The 17,539-nt window shown below is 40.4% G+C and overlaps 4 protein-coding genes across 6 annotated transcripts; 2 read left to right on the forward strand and 2 right to left on the reverse strand.

The window, feature by feature from the left end:
• Positions 1 to 2: 2 nt before the first annotated feature.
• LOC103451438 (receptor-like protein 12) lies at positions 3 to 2,620 on the forward strand. The gene has a single exon (XM_070810989.1). It carries the CDS (start codon positions 541 to 543, stop codon positions 2,383 to 2,385), a length of 1,845 nt encoding a protein of 614 aa, XP_070667090.1. The 5' UTR covers positions 3 to 540; the 3' UTR covers positions 2,386 to 2,620.
• A 168-nt stretch (positions 2,621 to 2,788) lies between these two features.
• On the reverse strand, positions 2,789 to 4,927 carry LOC103451439 (high mobility group B protein 7-like). Of its 2 annotated transcripts, XM_008390840.4 has the most exons (9): positions 4,789 to 4,927; positions 4,546 to 4,710; positions 4,204 to 4,286; positions 4,021 to 4,075; positions 3,810 to 3,917; positions 3,610 to 3,667; positions 3,462 to 3,506; positions 3,229 to 3,315; positions 2,789 to 3,138 (listed from the first exon to the last, which is right to left on the reverse strand). In XM_008390840.4, the coding sequence occupies exons 2-9, from the start codon at positions 4,680 to 4,682 to the stop codon at positions 3,058 to 3,060; spliced, it is 654 nt and encodes a 217-aa protein (XP_008389062.2). In that variant the 5' UTR covers positions 4,683 to 4,710; positions 4,789 to 4,927; the 3' UTR covers positions 2,789 to 3,057. The 2 variants fall into 2 exon arrangements, with proteins under 2 accessions (XP_008389062.2, XP_070667091.1); XM_070810990.1 differs by lacking the exon at positions 4,789 to 4,927 and having other exon boundaries at positions 4,546 to 4,777.
• Positions 4,928 to 5,224: 297 nt separating this feature from the next.
• LOC103451440 (helicase-like transcription factor CHR28) lies at positions 5,225 to 13,740 on the forward strand. 2 transcript variants are annotated; one of them, XM_017337031.3, is made up of 13 exons: positions 5,303 to 5,676; positions 6,437 to 6,537; positions 6,628 to 6,762; positions 6,851 to 7,049; positions 7,154 to 7,668; positions 8,416 to 8,487; positions 8,573 to 8,650; positions 8,761 to 9,667; positions 10,530 to 10,660; positions 10,994 to 11,215; positions 12,070 to 12,606; positions 12,746 to 12,955; positions 13,193 to 13,740. In XM_017337031.3, exons 3-13 carry the CDS (start codon positions 6,652 to 6,654, stop codon positions 13,295 to 13,297), a joined length of 3,087 nt encoding a protein of 1,028 aa, XP_017192520.2. In that variant the 5' UTR covers positions 5,303 to 5,676; positions 6,437 to 6,537; positions 6,628 to 6,651; the 3' UTR covers positions 13,298 to 13,740. The 2 variants fall into 2 exon arrangements, with proteins under 2 accessions (XP_008389063.2, XP_017192520.2); XM_008390841.4 differs by lacking the exon at positions 6,437 to 6,537 and having other exon boundaries at positions 5,225 to 5,676.
• Positions 13,741 to 14,552: 812 nt separating this feature from the next.
• On the reverse strand, positions 14,553 to 16,662 carry LOC103423691 (protein ASPARTIC PROTEASE IN GUARD CELL 2-like). The gene has a single exon (XM_008361775.4). The coding sequence runs from the start codon at positions 16,475 to 16,477 to the stop codon at positions 14,858 to 14,860; it is 1,620 nt and encodes a 539-aa protein (XP_008359997.1). The 5' UTR covers positions 16,478 to 16,662; the 3' UTR covers positions 14,553 to 14,857.
• Between the last annotated feature and the right edge of the window lie 877 nt (positions 16,663 to 17,539).

Consider the following 17,539-nt stretch of genomic DNA (forward strand, 5'->3'; position numbering starts at 1 on the left):
CAAACGGTCAGAATTTTATTTATTTTTACAAATTACATTACATGTGAGGAAGCGAGAGACAAGTTCCATTTACTCCCCCGAGAGCCGACCTCACCTCTTTGCTTTTGTTCTGGTTACTATAAATAAGAGACGCAGACACTTGAGAGTTTCAGACACGTCTCCTCCTCCTCCTCCAAACCACATTATTACATGCCTATTCTCTCTCTCTCTCTCTCTCTCAGTCTTCAGACACACACACTTACGCTTTTTTTAATTCCATCTTTTTCATCATTCATCCTAGCTAGCTATTAAGTATTAATTAATCAAATACTTGCTGTCTAAGTGTCTACGGCAAGCAAGGCAAAAGTCCTCCACCCTCCTCGCCTCTCCTGCTGCTGCTTCCTTTCCAGCTTCCACTTTTTTTCTTTTAAGTACATATATCATATCCCCACCCACCTTCACTGGAAAATAGTTACGGTGTTTGTTTTCTGATGCTCTGACTACTGACTGGGACCTCCTCCTCCTCCTCCTCCTCCTCCTCCTCCTCCTCCTCCTACCAAAATGAGAATGCCTGTCCTCCTTCTCACATGGACATGCCGATGGACATGGGCTTGTATTTCCAATTCCAACCTGTTATTGCTCATGTTTTTGTCGATCCTGCTGTGTTCTACATCCTCAGCGTCGTCGTCATCCCCGGCTGTTTGCTCAGAAGCAGATAGAGCCTCCCTTCTCAGCTTCAAATCCAGAATCTTCAAGGACACTACACAAATGCTGTCTTCATGGACGGGCAGAGACTGCTGCGCCGGAGGCTGGGAAGGTGTTGAGTGCAACCCAGCTGGCAGGGTTACTGTCTTGCAGTTGCAGCGCCCAGCCTCTGGACCTGAGTACATGAAGGGCACCCTCTCCCCTTCCCTTGCCAACTTGAATTTCTTGGAGGTACTCGTTATCAGTGGCCTGAAACTAATTACAGGTCCAATTCCTCAGAGCTTCTCCAATCTCATCCACCTCACCCAACTCGCCCTCGAAGACAACTCCCTCGCCGGCCCCATTCCTTTCGATTTAGGCCGTCTCTCCTCCCTCCAGAGCCTCTCCCTCAGCGGCAACCGTTTCAGCGGCCACATTCCCCCAAGCCTAGGCCAACTCCCCCATCTTGTCCAACTAGGTTTAGCCAGAAACTCCCTCACAGGTCCTATCCCACCCACTTTTCTAAATTTCCATGCTTTGCAGTACCTTGATCTCAGCTTCAATGCCTTGTCCGGCCCCATTCCAGATTTCGTAGGTCGCCAGTTACAAAACCTTACTTACATTGACCTCTCCAATAACCAGTTATCTGGTCAGATGCCCATTTCCCTCTTCAGCTTGTCCAAGCTTTTGGACCTGTCCTTGAACCACAACCAACTGACTGGCATCATCCCTGTTCAGGTTGCCGGACTCAAATCCCTCACCACTCTTTCGTTGAGCGCCAATCGACTTACAGGATGTATTCCGGGATCCATTTCAACATTACACAACCTTTGGTACCTCAATTTATCCGGGAACGGGTTTTCGGATCCTCTCCCTCAGACCCTTGCCAGGGGCGTTCCTTCTCTCTTGTCCATAGACTTGTCTTACAACAATCTCAGTTTAGAGAGCGTTCCATATTGGATCACAAGCAGACAACTCAGAGATGTTCATCTTGCTGGCTGTCAATTGAGAGGAACCCTCCCAACCTTTACAATGCCTGATTCTTTGACCTCCATCGACCTCTCTCACAATCAATTTACCGGTGGTATTTCAAAGCTCCTCACCAACGTGACAAGCTTGCAAAGCCTCAATCTCTCCAACAACCAATTGAAGTCTGATCTTTCAGAACTCAAATTGCCTGACACGATTTCTTCTGTTGACATGCACTCAAATCAGCTCGCAGGATCTCTCTCAAGAATCTTAAACGATAGGACAAGCAGCTTTTTGGAGGTTTTGGATGTCTCACACAATCAAATTTCAGGTGGAATTCCAGAGTTGAAGGAAGGCCTGAGGCTCAAATTGCTCAACTTGGGAAGCAACAAAATTTCCGGGCACATCCCCAACTCAGTTTCAAACCTGACCCAACTTGAAAGGTTTGATATATCAAGGAACCAGATGACAGGCACCATCCCTACAAGTTTGGGGTTGGTCGTGAAACTGAAATGGCTCGATGTGTCCATCAATGGGCTCACAGGAAGGATTCCAAATAGCCTGTTAGGGATTGAAGGGCTCAGACACGCAAGCTTCAGGGCAAACAGGTTATGCGGAGAGATCCCACAAGGGAGACCATTCAACATTTTCCCTGCAGCTGCTTATCTGCACAATTTGTGCTTATGTGGCAAGCCAATGCCACCTTGCAGGGGTAGTGGAAAGAAACAAGAAGCAAATATGATGAGCCAGTAAGATGCTGACTCAGACTCGAGAAAATATGAGCATTTTCGTTGAGATTACATGTCATATAGGAAACAGCAAATAGGACATCTCCTGCAAGAGCCAAGATCCAAGAAAGATAGTCACTTATTATCTATTTATTATAATCACTTTCAAATTAAGAAACCTTGTCTATTTACATACCGAGGAGAGAATGCATGTTCTTTCCTTCCTTAAGCTTATGCTCAAACATTCAAATTCCAGAGCACATTGTGTCGTAATCATTTGCTTCAAAAAGTGCCCCGCAAAGGAAACAAGAATTGAGACCCATCAACACATAAATAAACTCAGATGGATTGCAGATTAAAAAATAGAATGAATCAACCCAATTTTTCAATGTAAGTAGGCAATTTATGTTTCAACATACACCAACCAATTAAAACACAAAAACACATGGAATTGAAATGCTCAACTACTAAATTTGCATTCACAAGTCTACCGAAAGAAAAAAGGATGCTTGGGAATCATTCAAGAAGATACATATCATAACCAGTTTCAGAAAAGCCATAGATAGCTCAGAAACAAACAGCCTCAGAATTTACAAGAATCCAGAAACATGCATTAGACTCAATCCCTCCAAAGAGAGGAACATGAAACTTTATATGAAAAGATTTGTGAAGCTATCCTAATACTAATACGCTAGTACTACTCATCAACATCGGCTATTTCTTCCTCCCCTTCCTTCTCTGAAGCTTCTTTCTCCAAAACCCCTTCCGGTGTTTCACCCTGAATTTCCACACAGAAAAAAACCAGAATTTAATAAGAACTACAATAATAATACTAACACATTCAACAAGTAAGCTGAATAAGTCTTACATCCCTAGCTTCTGCAATGTCACTCTCCAGTGCTATTTTGTACTCTTCTTTAAGCTCAGCAGCTTTATCCACGTAGGGCTTCTTCTCCTAAACACATTTTACATCAGAAACAAGAAGAAAACAGGATCAGACAAAGTCTAACGACCATTTCCTGTCCACGTGATAAGATTGAAGGTAACAAATCAAGACCAAAACCATACACAAAAGAATACAGAATGAATACAAATACAAACCTCATCAGTCATAGACTTCCACTTCTCACCACCCTCCTTTGCAACCTGAAACTCCAGTTTAAAGTTACAACATTAGAGGTCACCCAGGCTCATCAAACCGTAGCATATTGTACAGTAACGGAGTGCTGAAGTTGATAACAACAAATACCATCTTAACGCCTTTGGAATCAGGATTAGCTTCCTTGTAGGATTTCCTGAAATCATCCCTGCAGCATACAAAATCCACAATTGACCTCAAACAGCATCTCATACAAAACAGACATCATTCAAATACACAGCAGATAATGTAGTTGTAAATCATTGATAATACATAAGAGAAACAGAAACAGCAGGTGAGAGGAGATTTACATGAAGAGGAAGAAGGCGGTGAGAGGGCGCTTGGGTGCATTTGGATCTTTGTCCTTCTTGGCTCTCTTTGACGTCTTTGGTTGTGAAGTGGTGGTGGTGGACCTCTTTCTGCAAATAAATACCAAATTGAAAAAAGAAAGAAAGATAGATAGATAGACACATAAATCACACGAGATTGACAAATAACAGACAGAGAATGAGAAGTAATTACCTGTCAGCGGGAAGCTTCCTTTTCACTTCAGGGGGCTTTTCCACAACTTGAGCCTCTGGAAATTCATCCCAATTCCCAAACAAAGGAAATCAGATATGGTAGTCTCACTTGTCAAAAAGTAAAACAGAAATTACACAAAATAAACAAGGCAAAAAAAAGGAAAGAAAAACAAACGTAACGCACTGAGGTTGAGCTTGATTTTGGCATCGAGGCTACAACTGTGCATGCTGATGAGTGCCACCGGCACGTCCTTGTTGCACTCCTCGCTGCAAATTATCACCCACATTTAACTCAATTAATCACACTAACACAACACACCTCATATACTAATGGATGGATCTGATCTGATTAACAATAACAAAATTTACAACCCAAGCAAAAAGTCATCCAAACAGTAACACCATGTATTTCTGGGTTTTCCTCTGATTAATTTTTGTGTTGATTAATTGAATTGAATGGCCCTAAACCCTGAAGAATATAGTAGAGGAAAAAAGAAAAACAAGTGTTGGGGTTTAGGGTAGCAACCATCGGGCAAAGGCACTGCCATCTTTGCCGCGAACGAGAGAAGGTGGTACGGTTGACAGGGAGTTCTCCCCGGTCTCAGTGGCCTCCACTCTCCTCCTTGCCTTGGTTGGGTTCGATTTCATTGACCCTCCTCCCATTTCTCTCCTCCTCCTCCTTCTTCTTCTTCTATCAAAATAATGAAATTATGGAATTGAACGGAACCCTACGCATTGCAAGCAAACGAATAATAATATATACACTTACGTAATGATGTTTGAGTTTGAAATTTGACGAAAACACAAGAGGGAAAATTGGTTGCCGCCTAAACCATTTTAGAATCCCCCGCCCGCCAGATTTATTTCTTTATCATCCATTATTCCTGTAACTTTCCCCAAATTTTGACGGTTTAGATTTAACGTCTCTTGTGCTCTCTAATTGGCCTGGGTTACCTCAGTCTGAGATCCATTAGTGGGCTTAGATCTTTTCTCGAACTCCCCTTTCTACTGGGCTCATCATTTGTCCCGCAGTTAAGCCTGACCGCCCAAACGGAGGATGAGTCCAAGGGGGCTGGCCTGGGCCTCTTGATTGACCAAGGTCTGGCCCAATGTTTAGTGTGTTAGTCTAGCTGTGGATCAGTGTCTTTCCTTGTACAGTTGTACACTTGTACTTGTCCAATCTCCAACCGAACTCTCTCGTACTCGTACGAGGGAGAAGAAGAAGAAGTCGACGACATGCCCCACTTATAAATCCAAGTCCGATTCTGTTTTTGAAAAAAATTATTATTCATCTCAATGAAATATACCATAGCGCCTTATTTCCTAGTCTTTTTAAAATTAGTCAAACAAATTGAGACGTTACAAGGATACAATACTAATTATTTACTCTTTTTCCCACCGTAAATGAATTAGTTTTATAAAGGGGTTTTTTCCATTAGTTATATTTATTAATTTCCTTCTTTTATTTTTTATTTTTATTTTTTAATTTTCGGAGGTGATACTCGCGTAATTCAAGATCTCTTCCATTGTCAATTGTTCCAAACCCAACCGTACTCTCTCTCTCTCCGCCTATCGTCTTCTCCCCTCGCCTGCACTGCAAACCCTATGAACTAGTGCTGGACAAGGCCAATGACAATCGGCCATTACAGCTTTGCAGGTACGATTTCTCCTTTTTCCTCTGCATTTTAATGGGTAAAGCTTTTAACTTGATGACGAATTGATCCAGTGGCGCTACCACCCACTGCATGTTTCATCTTTGCAATTCATCCTTTTCTTCTGGGTTTAACTTATATATTCTTGTTCGCTACCTTTCGACTCCCCCAAATTTGTTCCAGTCGTTCAATTTTTCAATGGTTTCTAGGGAGATTTTTTTATTTATTTTTAAAATCTGGTGTGAATTTTGTAAGCAAAATCCTAGTTGGAGACGAGAGGGTCAAGTTAATCAGGTCTTTGCGAATTCTGATGATACGATTTCAAAGTTTTATGCTTTTGAGATTAGATTTACTAGCAACATCAGGTTTCACTAGAAAAGCTTTAGCCTTTTGATTTAGATTTACTAGCAACATCAGGGTTCATTAGTAAGCAAGCAGTCTACCACCAGGTTTCACTAGAAAGGCTTTAGCCTTTTGATTTAGATTTACTAGCAACATCAGGGTTCATTAGTAAGCAAGCAGTCTACCACCCCTTTTGATGAGTTCCTCCTGCTTGGAAACTTGAGGCCGAGATAATGCAGAAAATTTTACACATATATATTATGATGGTCAATCAAATGATCAGTTAAAACTTATATCTGATTATCAAGGCAGTACTTTGGTATACCCATATGAAGTCAAGTGATAATGCAGCTTCCTCAGACCCTCACTGACATTGTGTCTATTAACACATGCTTTTGGTAATTGGTATACACGTGTTTGTAGGAGAGGATTCCTAAGGCTTTGCATGTGTATTACTTATGCTGTTAGCAAAGACCTGCTTCTGGGAATTGATACCAAAAGCTGTTGGATGAGTGCAGTCCTATGTAATGCAGGCTTATGAAGCTTCCTTTTTGCCTTTTTTTTTGTACACTTCAAAATAATCTGCTCAACTTATTAATCTTCTGTTTTTTTAGGAAGGGGGGATGCACTTTTCTTAGATGTTTGGTCATGCGGATCATCTTTATGACTTCTTTGATTCAACTTGGAGATATTGCTCTTTTTTAAGTGGATGGATTGGCAGTTTAATCTCAAAAAACTGCACGGATGTGGTGAGTTATTTTAATTTTTAGTAAAACCTGTTGCTTCTCTATTTATATTGCTGCACCAAGAGATTTAAAAGATACCTCGCAATTTCAGATTGGCTTACCTGCAAGGAACTCACTTTCTAAGTTGGTTAAAGAAAGGGAAACTCAATTCTCAACCTTCATGGCTCAAAGGGAATTTATAGATATTAGTTCATCGGATAGTGATTTAGAGATAGAAGAAAGGGAATATGGCAACAGCAGAGTTCTTCCAAGCTCGCTATCTGGACCTGGCTCAAATCCAAGGAGTAGAGGTTAGATTGGGTTTTGTATTTTAATGCCCCCCCCCCCACCCCCCAAAATGTTTAGAATAAGTTGTATATATTATTAATTACACGACAATCGGTGGAATTTGCAGATTATTCTGGGCAGTTTAGAAAGGTGCCTTCTCCTAGAAGAGCATATGCTTCTAATGGCAACTCTCCTAATGTTAATCAGCACACACAGGTGAAACAGAATTTTAATCCCAGTTCAAGTGATGATATAAGAACCTCAAATCGACATGCTGCTCGAGCACATAATGATAATGTGGAACGGCCTCAGAGTAATCATTCGCAAAGTTCTAATATTTCTCTTAAGGACTATGAGGCTCAGAAGAGGACCCTTCCACAATCTATGCAGCTATCGGGACCGAGTACTTACACAAGCAATGGCAAGGGCCTTATGAGAGACTATTCTAGTAGGGGCTATGACACCGAATTTAATAGGTCTGAAAGCAGTGGGAGTAGGGGCCAGCCTCCCTCTTTCATGCATGGAAAGTCATTTTCCGCTTCACAGTTTGCGAGTTCAAGTGACCCTGCATACCATTCTGGGACAGGTGACGAAAGGGTTGCTGGCAGTGATGAGAGACTGATATATCAAGCAGCATTAGAGGTACTTCCGCACTCAGTTCTAACATTCTTCCATTGCTATTGTTGGTGCAGTAAGCAGTTTATTCTTGATTTCTTTGTGAGGTTCAGCAAAACAAAAATTATCAGGGATTGAATTTTTGCGAAGAGACCTTAACACGTTCAGAAACCCAAAAGGGGTGGCCAGCCACGTATATAGTGCAAAATGAAATTGTTCAGTAGTCTTATGGTAATAAAGAATTAATTTTTCAAGGTACGAATCTTTGGGGCCAAAACCAGTTTGAAAGGGAACATAAATGTGTCCCTTTCTCATGTTGTGCTAGTAATAAAAATTATCTGTAGTCGTCTTTCCTTCCATTTTCTCCTTGATGGTGCTACTATCAATTCATTTGGTTGCATTAGTTTTTTCTTTAACCCTTGTTTCATTTCATTTTCCAATCACTTTTTTTTTTGTCAGGCTCCACGTTCTTGCTTACTTAAACTCGTTATCTTGTAATTGGATACTATTTTTTTTAATCTTTATCATCAAGTTTAGCAGAGTTGTTGTAACAATACAGAGAGATGGTGGGTTTATGCTATTTCTTAAAGTTGTTGAGGAATTTATGGGTAAGACAGATCTCATAATTGTGAGGTCGAGGCCATAATAGTAGGTAACAGAAAGGTGATTGTACCAGGGTGTAGCAATTGAAAATCTGAACAGGATTGGTCCTAGATATGGTTGTCTTAGTTGCATAACAAGGAATCCACTTTAAAGGAAGTTTGGTTCTTGCAGGATCTCAATCAACCAAAAGTTGAAGCTACTTTACCTGATGGTCTTCTGTCGGTCCCTCTTCTACGACATCAGGTTTTTCTCTCTTTTTATAATAATTGGTTTCACCATTCTCTTGAATTCATCATTTTCATGAACTCAAGTAAGTTTACGCCCACAGAAAATTGCTCTGGCATGGATGCTTCAAAAGGAAACTAGAAGTCTGCATTGTCTGGGTGGAATCTTAGCAGATGATCAGGTTATTCAATAATAATCGTCTGACCTCTAAATCTAAGCTTAATCCTTTCTACTTGACTAAAGGTTTCATATATATGCCCTATTTAGATTCATAATGCTTTTGTCTTACAGGGCCTTGGTAAGACCATTTCAATGATTGCCCTTATACAAATGCAGAAGTATTTGGATTCAAAGTCAAAATCTAGAGATTTAGGCAATCAGAAAACTGAGGCTTTAAATTTGGATGACGATGAGGACAATCCCAACGGTGGTTTGGATAAATTGAATAAAACTGAGGCACCTGATCATCTTCGATCAACTCCAGAAGTTAGTACATCTTCACGATCAATCAGAAAGCAGAGGCCAGCAGCGGGTACATTGGTTGTGTGTCCAGCAAGTGTTCTTCGACAGTGGGCTAGGGAGCTGGATGAAAAGGTTGTAGAGGAAGCAAAGCTGCGTGTTATTATTTATCACGGAGGCAGCCGGACGAAGGTTCCTGAAGAACTGGCTAGCTATGATGTGGTTCTCACAACATATGCTATTGTAACCAATGAAGTCCCAAAACAACCTTTAGTTGATGATGATGAACCTGATGAGAAAATGGAGGAAACTTATGGAATACATTCTGATTTTTCAAGTAATAAGAAGAGAAAAAAGGCTTCGATTATTAATAAGAAGGGAAAGAGGGGCAAAAAGGGAATTGATAGTTCCTCTATTGATTGTGGTTCTGGGGCACTTGCAAAAGTGGGTTGGTTTAGGGTGATACTAGATGAAGCTCAGACGATTAAGAATCACAGAACTCAAGTGGCTAGAGCGTGTTGTAGCCTTCGAGCAAAAAGAAGGTGGTGTTTGTCTGGTACTCCTATACAAAATACAATTGATGACTTATACAGTTACTTCAGATTTCTTAGATATGACCCCTATGCTGTATATAAGTCATTTTACAGTACCATTAAGGTTCCAATATCAAGAAACTCAATCCAAGGTTACAAGAAGCTCCAGGCAGTTCTGAGGGCTATAATGTTGCGTCGAACAAAAGGTGAATATATTGTTCCGGTTATTTGATTTGCGTGATAGTTGGTAGTTGTTTATATTTGTGCACTTTCCCGTTTCAAAAAAAATATTTGTGCACTTTTACTAATCCATTAGGTTTGATGCCTTACACATGAGGCTTTACTTTCTCATGTTGAACTAGGTAACCACTTTCTGCGAGTTTCAGAATTCCATGTTGAGAAAGGGAATATTTTCTGGTTGAGAAATAATGGCAAAAATAGTATGGTCTTAAGCCATGCTTTGTAATTTGTACTTGCTTAAAACACTGTCAGAAACTTGGAAGAACTCATTTCTCACATTTGCTCCTCATAAAAGAAGTGAAAATGTACACTGAAAGCATGAAGCAAAATCTCTTCTTTCATTTTTCAGTTGTTTCAGCTGTGTGCCCAATTACGTTATTGTATTTTGTTGTTTATTTTTGGATGAAATTATTCGCAACTAGTTATAATTTACTACTGTGCATTTCTGTTCAAGTTTATTTTGTGGTGTGGTTGTTGATCTGATAAATATATTCTACTTCTTTACATATTGTTTGGACAAACATGTTATTAAAAATTGTTTGTCACTGTGTATGTAGGTTATTAATAGGGGTGTGATATCCACACACCCCATTTTACTTCTCACACACCTTTTTAATTTTCGGCTGTCGGATCAGATGAATTGAAGATCAACAGACAAAAATTATCAAGGGTGTGTGAGAAGTAAAATGGGGTGTGTGGATAGCACATCCCTATTAATAAAGTCTGTTATTGTTCCGATGCTGTGAACTAATGTGGTTGTTTTTTACACCTTGGACTAATTTTGACTTAAACTCATTGGTGCTTATCATAATTGGTTACTTTATGTAGGAACATTGATCGATGGGCAACCTATAATTGAATTACCACCAAAAACAATAAACTTGAGTAAAGTGGAGTTCTCGCCTGAGGAGCGGGCCTTTTATACCAAGCTAGAAGCCGATTCACGCACTAAGTTCAAGGTGCTTTCCCCTTCAATTTATTTATTCTACTTGAGACATCTGATATTTCTTGAGTAATCTGAGATGTAAGTGACAAATGCTGCTAGTGGATTTATTAATGGGAAAATAGATCAGTGCTGTTCTAATGGGCCCCGTACATGCTACTTTGTTGCATTTTTTGAGGTACTTTATATTTATTGCAACCTGGTCCAGGTTGAAATTTCATGCTATAATAAATATACAACCCGCAGTTTGTGGAAACCTGCAGTTTTGAGGAAGATTCGTTTGTGATCTCGTGAAGATTTAATTTGGGTTTATAGATATTCGTGTGCTGATTTGTATTGTGTCTTGCAGGCATATGCCGCTGCTGGCACAGTAAATCAAAATTATGCAAATATTCTTTTGATGCTTTTGCGCCTCCGGCAAGCTTGTGACCACCCTCAGCTTGTTAAAGCGTATGACTCAGACTGTGTTGGGAAAGATTCTGTGCAAATGGCAAGGCGACTCCCAAAGGATATGATATCCCATCTTTTGCATCTTCTGGAAACTTCATTGGCTATTTGTCGTGTATGCAAAGTGAGCTTTCTTGAAACCCTTCCAAACATATTTCCTTTGTAGCTTATAAGGGCCTGTAAATCTTTGTAGACTTGAAAATTCTATTAAGTTAATACGAAAACAACTGTTCTGGAAACTGGTCAGGTACATCATGCACACGTGGAAGGCTGTGATGACTGCCTGTTCCATTGTTAAATGCAGAGTGTGGCAACTCTTTGCACTTCCTGCTTAGGATAGTTCCTTCCTCCAAAACTTTCTTCCGATACTATATGCTTGTACTTACCATGTTAAAATGGTGTCTGCATTTCGATTAGTTTATAGCAAAGCAACTTGTTTTCTTTTGTCATTTTCTTGATTTATTTCTAATACTTGAAAATATATGTTATTGAGATGCAAAGGTTTTATAGATGTGAGTAGCGCAGGACCTAGAGAAGGTCACCGTCTCCTTTTCTGGTTTTCCCAATATACTGTGCATGATTGCAATGAAACCTTTCAATAAATATTCCTTTGCGTTGTGATGCTTCAGATTGAAACTATTTACTTCCTTTCTTAGCTCTTACTAATTATTATATACTTATGCATATTATCTCTCCTGGACTATTAATACTTATCCATATTATCTCTCCTGAATTATAGATGTTTTTCTGCATGGTGTAACACATTGTTTCAAGTAAAAATGTATTTAAAATTTTGAAAGAAAAATATAGTCACACTTACTCGTTTTGGGGAGTTAGGGAGGAATCTGGACATGCTTAACTAGGAAATTTTTGTGCTGATGATTCTCTTTGCCAATTGAAAGTGTCAGATTATTAAAAGAATATTGTATAAATGTGGTGGGCCTATTTAATTCTTATAGTATTTGATGCTTTTGGCAGGATCCACCTGAAGACCCTGTTGTTACTATGTGTGGCCATGTATTCTGTTATCAGTGTGTTTCGGAATATTTGACGGGTGATGACAATACATGTCCTGCTGCTGAATGTAAAGAACAAGTTGGTTCTGATGTTGTTTTCTCCAAATCCACTCTCATAAGTTGCTTCTCCAATAATCTTGATGGTACTCGGACGAATTCTGAGTTGGGCGAGAAATCAATAGTGTTACAGAATGAGTATAGTTCATCTAAAGTCAGAGCTATTATTGAGATTTTGCTTTCACATTTGGAACATAACTGTGCTGGAAGCAATGGAGACCCTGCTTTTGGAACCGAAATCACAGATAGTAGATATTCTGGCGTTTCAAGCTCACCAAATAGTGGACCAATAAAAACGATTATTTTTTCCCAGTGGACTGGCATGTTGGATTTAGTTGAAACATCATTGAACGAGTATTGTATTCAGTACAGAAGGCTTGATGGGACAATGAGTCTGGCATCAAGAGACAGGGGTGTCAAAGATTTTAACACTGATCCTGAGGTTTTGGTCCTTGTCTTGATAAATTGGTCAAATAATGCATAATTGCTTCTACGTTAGTTCATTTTTACATGAGTAACCCTTTTACCACCTCAATCTGGTCATTGATTTTAACATCTTTAATGGTTGAAATATTTTGCAGATCACTGTTATGCTCATGTCACTAAAGGCTGGAAACCTTGGTCTAAACATGGTTGCAGCATGTCATGTTATCCTTTTGGACCTGTGGTGGAATCCAACCACTGAAGATCAAGCTATTGATCGGGCACATAGAATTGGACAGACCCGACCTGTTACTGTAACACGTCTCACGATTAAGGATACAGTGGAGGACAGGATATTAGCTTTACAGGTATGATCTTATACTTAATATTTCTGCCTTCCAAGTTCAATTTGCAGTGCCGATGTACTTTTTTTTTCTTCTTTGGGTTTTCTTTTCCGTCTAGTTCTGATGTGTAAAGAGAAAAGGTTGCTGTTTTTCTGTTATATTTAGGGAATATGTATCATTTTGGCTAACATGAAATACTCGAACAGAAGTTATGTCAGATCAAAGTCTTGATATTGTGTCATTGACTCCCATGTTTTGCAGGAAGAAAAGAGAAAAATGGTGGCATCTGCTTTTGGTGAAGATCATGGTGGGGGCTCTGCTACACGCCTGACTGTTGAGGATCTGAGATACCTATTTATGGTCTAAGAACACAACCAAGCGATTCACAATCGTGTTTCTGGCATTAGTATCTTTGCTGATTCAAAGAAAAAGCTGGTCTAGAAACAAATATTTAGAACTATGAACCAGGATCCTGTTAAATTAAGGATGCATGAAATCAGTAGTAGCAGCAGTAGTAGTAGGGCACTGCCCGATATTGTAGGCTCGCATGGGACTAATGGGTGGATTTGCATCCGAACCTGCATCTGTTTTTTTTGGGGGCTTTTTCCCGGGCCGAAGAAGGCATTTTTGTTCCCAACAAGTGGCGAGTAGCGAGTGAGCATAGGGCTAGGGCTAGGGGACTTGCTGTAAATATTTTCTAATTTATTTTATTGTACAAAAGAGTGTACTAGTAGTATAGCTTCCTTTGTTTTAGTTTTGTTAACAACATGGATGATAAATGTTGTTTTATGAAATATTATTTGCAATTATATCTTGGTAAAATCATTTAATTTTGTTTTTGCTGTCAGGTTGGTTTGTGTCAAGTAAATTATTGTTTTTGCTTGTTGATACTTGACAAAGCTATAAGGTCATCATCTTCCGCTACTCCTATTTTTATCTCTAGCCTCGGGTCAGTGAAATATTTACTAGCTAAGCCTATGCTAGGGTTTTACTTCTCCTCTTCTCTTGGATCCTCCTTAATATATTGGGTTTCCTCATCTTTACTTGTATTGTTCATACACATTACACGTTATATACACACACGTCAAGTCAAGTTTGCCCCTTCCTTCTTTTATTTCTTTCGACTCTCTTCACTTTTTGGAATGTTTGACTTTTTTGTATCATCGGTCATCTCAATTTCCTTTTGTTAAAACTATATTTTAACTAAAAGCTTTCACTAAAACGTGTGTTTTGTCTGTTATTTTACACTCTAATTTAAATCACTTTCGCTTTAAAAACAAGGGGTGTGATATCCACACACTCCATTTTACTTTTCACACACCTTTTTAATTTTCGGCCGTTAGATCGGATGAATTAAAGAAGATCAACGGACAGAAATTATCAAGGGGTGTGTGAGAAGTAAAACGAGGTGTGTGGATAGCACACCCCTAAAAACAATGGACGTAATAAAAAAGAGAATTCAAATAGAGAAATTTGAGTGTTAAGTGAAAGCACTCTCTTAACCAATTACTTGCTTTGCTCTACTATTACTTGTCTTGGGTAGGTACATGCGTAGTTCTTCATAAGTCACGATATATATTTCCACCCTTCTATGTCTTCCTGCCAATTGAAAGGTGAAAAGTGAAAAGGAATGGTCCACATACAAATAAAATATGATGAGCACATATTACATTATTTTACACTCACTCACTTCACGAGAACAAAAAGCACACGAACATGTTTTAAAAAGTTTCATATAAGAACCTCTTAGAACAAGTTTAACTAAAAAGACCATCTACTAAAGCTCACCTCGTTGTAATCTATACTACATATACCTTTCTTCAAATACTATATAGTTCATGAACTTGAATTCAAGCATACATTCAAAAGAAAAGAAAAAACAGAGAAAAAGGAGCTAGGGACGACATATTATAATTAATAAGCTGTTTAGCAGACATTGGGTCCAAAACCCACAAAACCATTGGCTCCATCAAATGAGATTTGGATGCCCTCTTGCTGGATGTTGCCTATTATGGAAAGTCCGGAGGCCGAAGGAGCAAATGCAAAGCAAAAGGTCCCCTTCTCGTCCACCGGAATCAGAAAATTGCTCGCCGGAAGCGTCAGGATGGGCCCACCCGAAAAATAAAACGACACGGTCGGCACCCGAACCGACACGAAGCCGTTCAGGTCATAGCATGTGTCAAAGATGGACACTCCCGACGACAGCCGAGGGAGGCTGGCCGTCTGCTGAAGAAAGGTATCGCGGAAGGCCTCGTAAGCCAACGTCGGGAACCTTGTCACGGCGGTGCCCGTGTCCATCACAACCCCTCCGTACCCCATCTCGGTTTGCCGGAATACGTCTCCGGATATGGGCACCCGCATCCCTCCAACTCCAAGGCCCGCCAGCCCCACAAAATACAAACTCGGGGCCCGCGGGTTCCGGATCAGCGGGACCCATGCAGCACCCACGGGCATCGCCCCACGACCGAACTCCAGGGACCCTCCTCCTCCTCCGCCGGCTGCGTTGGTACTTGTAGTACTAGAGCGGCCGCCACGGCTGACCAAACAATAAGTGAAGGCACCTCCGGTCAGGCCGGCGAGCTGACCAACAAATGACATGGCCCCACCTCCAAGGCCCAAGAGACCAGCGGCTCCCACAAACATGCCGCGATTCATGTGCCCGCAGCCGATGGCTACGTTTCGGAGGAGGGCGCGTCCCAAGGTAAGAGTTTCGAGGGCAAGCGTGCCCTGGGTGTAGGATCCGTCGCCGTAGGAGGCCTCGTAGAGGCATCGACCGGAGTGGCAACCGGGGTTCTGGAGGCGGCCGCAGAGGGAGGAGGCACAGGAGACGCTGGAATACGAAGCAGAGCGGGCGGGGTCAAAGATGGGGTCGGACTGGTGGTAACAATGGGTGCAAGGCTGGCACTGAACCCACACGATGTCACTGCCGGAGTCAATCACCATGTATTGGCTTCGTGGTGGGCTCCCCACTCCGATCCTCACGAAGTATTCTCCACTCCCTTGCTCCATACCCGACACCACCCCTGACCCAAAATCCAACGACTCTAACTCTGAGTCTGAGTAGTTGAGGAGGCGCCGCGTGAGGCTAGCAAACCTTTTGGCATCCCTTTTCATGCGTGCGCGGAAAAGGTGGCTATGAGAAGTATGGCTGCCTTCATTCCCATTCCTGTTTGCATATTGCGACGACATCTTATCCCTGTGGACCACCTTCACCTTCCATTTTCCTACTCCGGATCCGCCATTAGTGCTTCTTTCATATTCTTCATGATCTATATCATCTTCATCATCATCATCATTTAATTTGCTGCCGGTGGTGGTGCTGCTGGTGACGTTGTATGCAGCCCTAGGTGCCCTGTCATTACTTTGAATCGCCGTGATTGTTTCCTTCACGTTCAGCTCTTGAAACTCAGGGTACGTAAGGGAAGTAGTTGTAGTATTGGTGATGGTGGTGGCCACGGCGCAGCTGCTAATTATTAGGAGGAGAAGAGCAGACACCGTTAGCAGTAGTAATGGTGCTTCTGCTTCCTTCACGCGTACGGCTACCATGGCTTGTCTTTATTTAATTGCTTGAGAAGAGTCAAATTAACTAAGCCTGCTCTTAACTCCTACGTACTACTCATTTTAATAAGCTATTCCTTGCTTGAAAGTTGGGTTTGAAATAGTAGGGACAAGGGATGTGGGATTATTTGGTTTGGGTTTTGTATATATAATGGCATATATATATATATATAGGTGACGCTAGAAAGTCTATTTCCTTGAATCATGTTGTGTAGATTATATAGTGAATGTTAACGGTTTGATTCCTTCTTTAAATCAATCACCACATCATATGGTTTATCAAATATGATCTAAAAATATAGTCTCCCTAGCATTTTCATATAGATGTATAGAGCAAAAAGGTGAGATGGAATAATTGGGTTATCCCATTTGTGCATGATCGATGGGGCTCGGTTCTATTTTGTTTTAATATTATTAATTGATGACATGAGAGGGAATTCTACTTTCTTGACTCTTGGGTTAATTGAGGTTAGCTAGTAGCTATAGCTACCTTTCTTCAGCTTTACTTTCTCAATTCTTCATCCTTTTAGGTTAATTGAGTGATAGCTTCACCGCAGTATGCCATCCATCAAGCTCTAATTGATGTATAACAGGCGGCTAAAAGGATCGAATGAAAGTTTAAGAATGTTTAAAATCAGCAGCAAAGCGAAGAAGACTCGTCACTTTACCATAATGCATTGACAATTTTGGCTGAATTCCATTATTTACTAGTTTAAAATTAAATTTTAAGATTTTAAGTGTTTTTCGTGTTTTGTTATTTCTTTAATTTGTTTTCTATTTGTACTCCTAAAAGGTGCATGTCTAAGAGGCCCTATATAAGCAACCATTAGTGGGAAAAAGTTGTATCATATCATTCAATCAACAAACTTAAGTTTTTTCATTTATTAGTGAGTTCCATATTACTAGTTAATTATGGCTTATTTCGTTCGATTAAAACGTTGTGTCGGTAATGTTGGGCGGATATCATTCATGGACATGTAGGATATAGATATATATATATATATATATATATATATATCCGGAAAAAGAAGGGAAAACGATAGAAAATAA

This window comes from Malus domestica, chromosome 13 (genome assembly GCF_042453785.1).
Source record: "Malus domestica chromosome 13, GDT2T_hap1".
Classification (NCBI taxonomy): Eukaryota; Viridiplantae; Streptophyta; class Magnoliopsida; order Rosales; family Rosaceae; genus Malus; species Malus domestica.

Bases quoted from the DNA above. Each gene is read 5' to 3' on its own strand.
- LOC103451438 (XM_070810989.1), top strand. From the start codon at position 541: ATGAGAATGCCTGTCCTCCTTCTCACATGGACATGCCGATGGACATGG.
- LOC103451439 (XM_008390840.4), bottom strand. From the start codon at position 4,682: ATGGGAGGAGGGTCAATGAAATCGAACCCAACCAAGGCAAGGAGGAGA. The intron at 4,076-4,203 runs GTGCGTTACGTT...ATGAATTTCCAG, and splicing joins CAAAATCAAGCTCAACCTCA to AGGCTCAAGTTGTGGAAAAG. The intron at 3,507-3,609 runs GTATTTGTTGTT...CTGGAGTTTCAG, and splicing joins ATTCCAAAGGCGTTAAGATG to GTTGCAAAGGAGGGTGGTGA.
- LOC103451440 (XM_008390841.4), top strand. From the start codon at position 6,652: ATGTTTGGTCATGCGGATCATCTTTATGACTTCTTTGATTCAACTTGG. The intron at 11,216-12,069 runs GTGAGCTTTCTT...TGCTTTTGGCAG, and splicing joins CTATTTGTCGTGTATGCAAA to GATCCACCTGAAGACCCTGT. The intron at 12,956-13,192 runs GTATGATCTTAT...CATGTTTTGCAG, and splicing joins ACAGGATATTAGCTTTACAG to GAAGAAAAGAGAAAAATGGT.
- LOC103423691 (XM_008361775.4), bottom strand. From the start codon at position 16,477: ATGGTAGCCGTACGCGTGAAGGAAGCAGAAGCACCATTACTACTGCTA.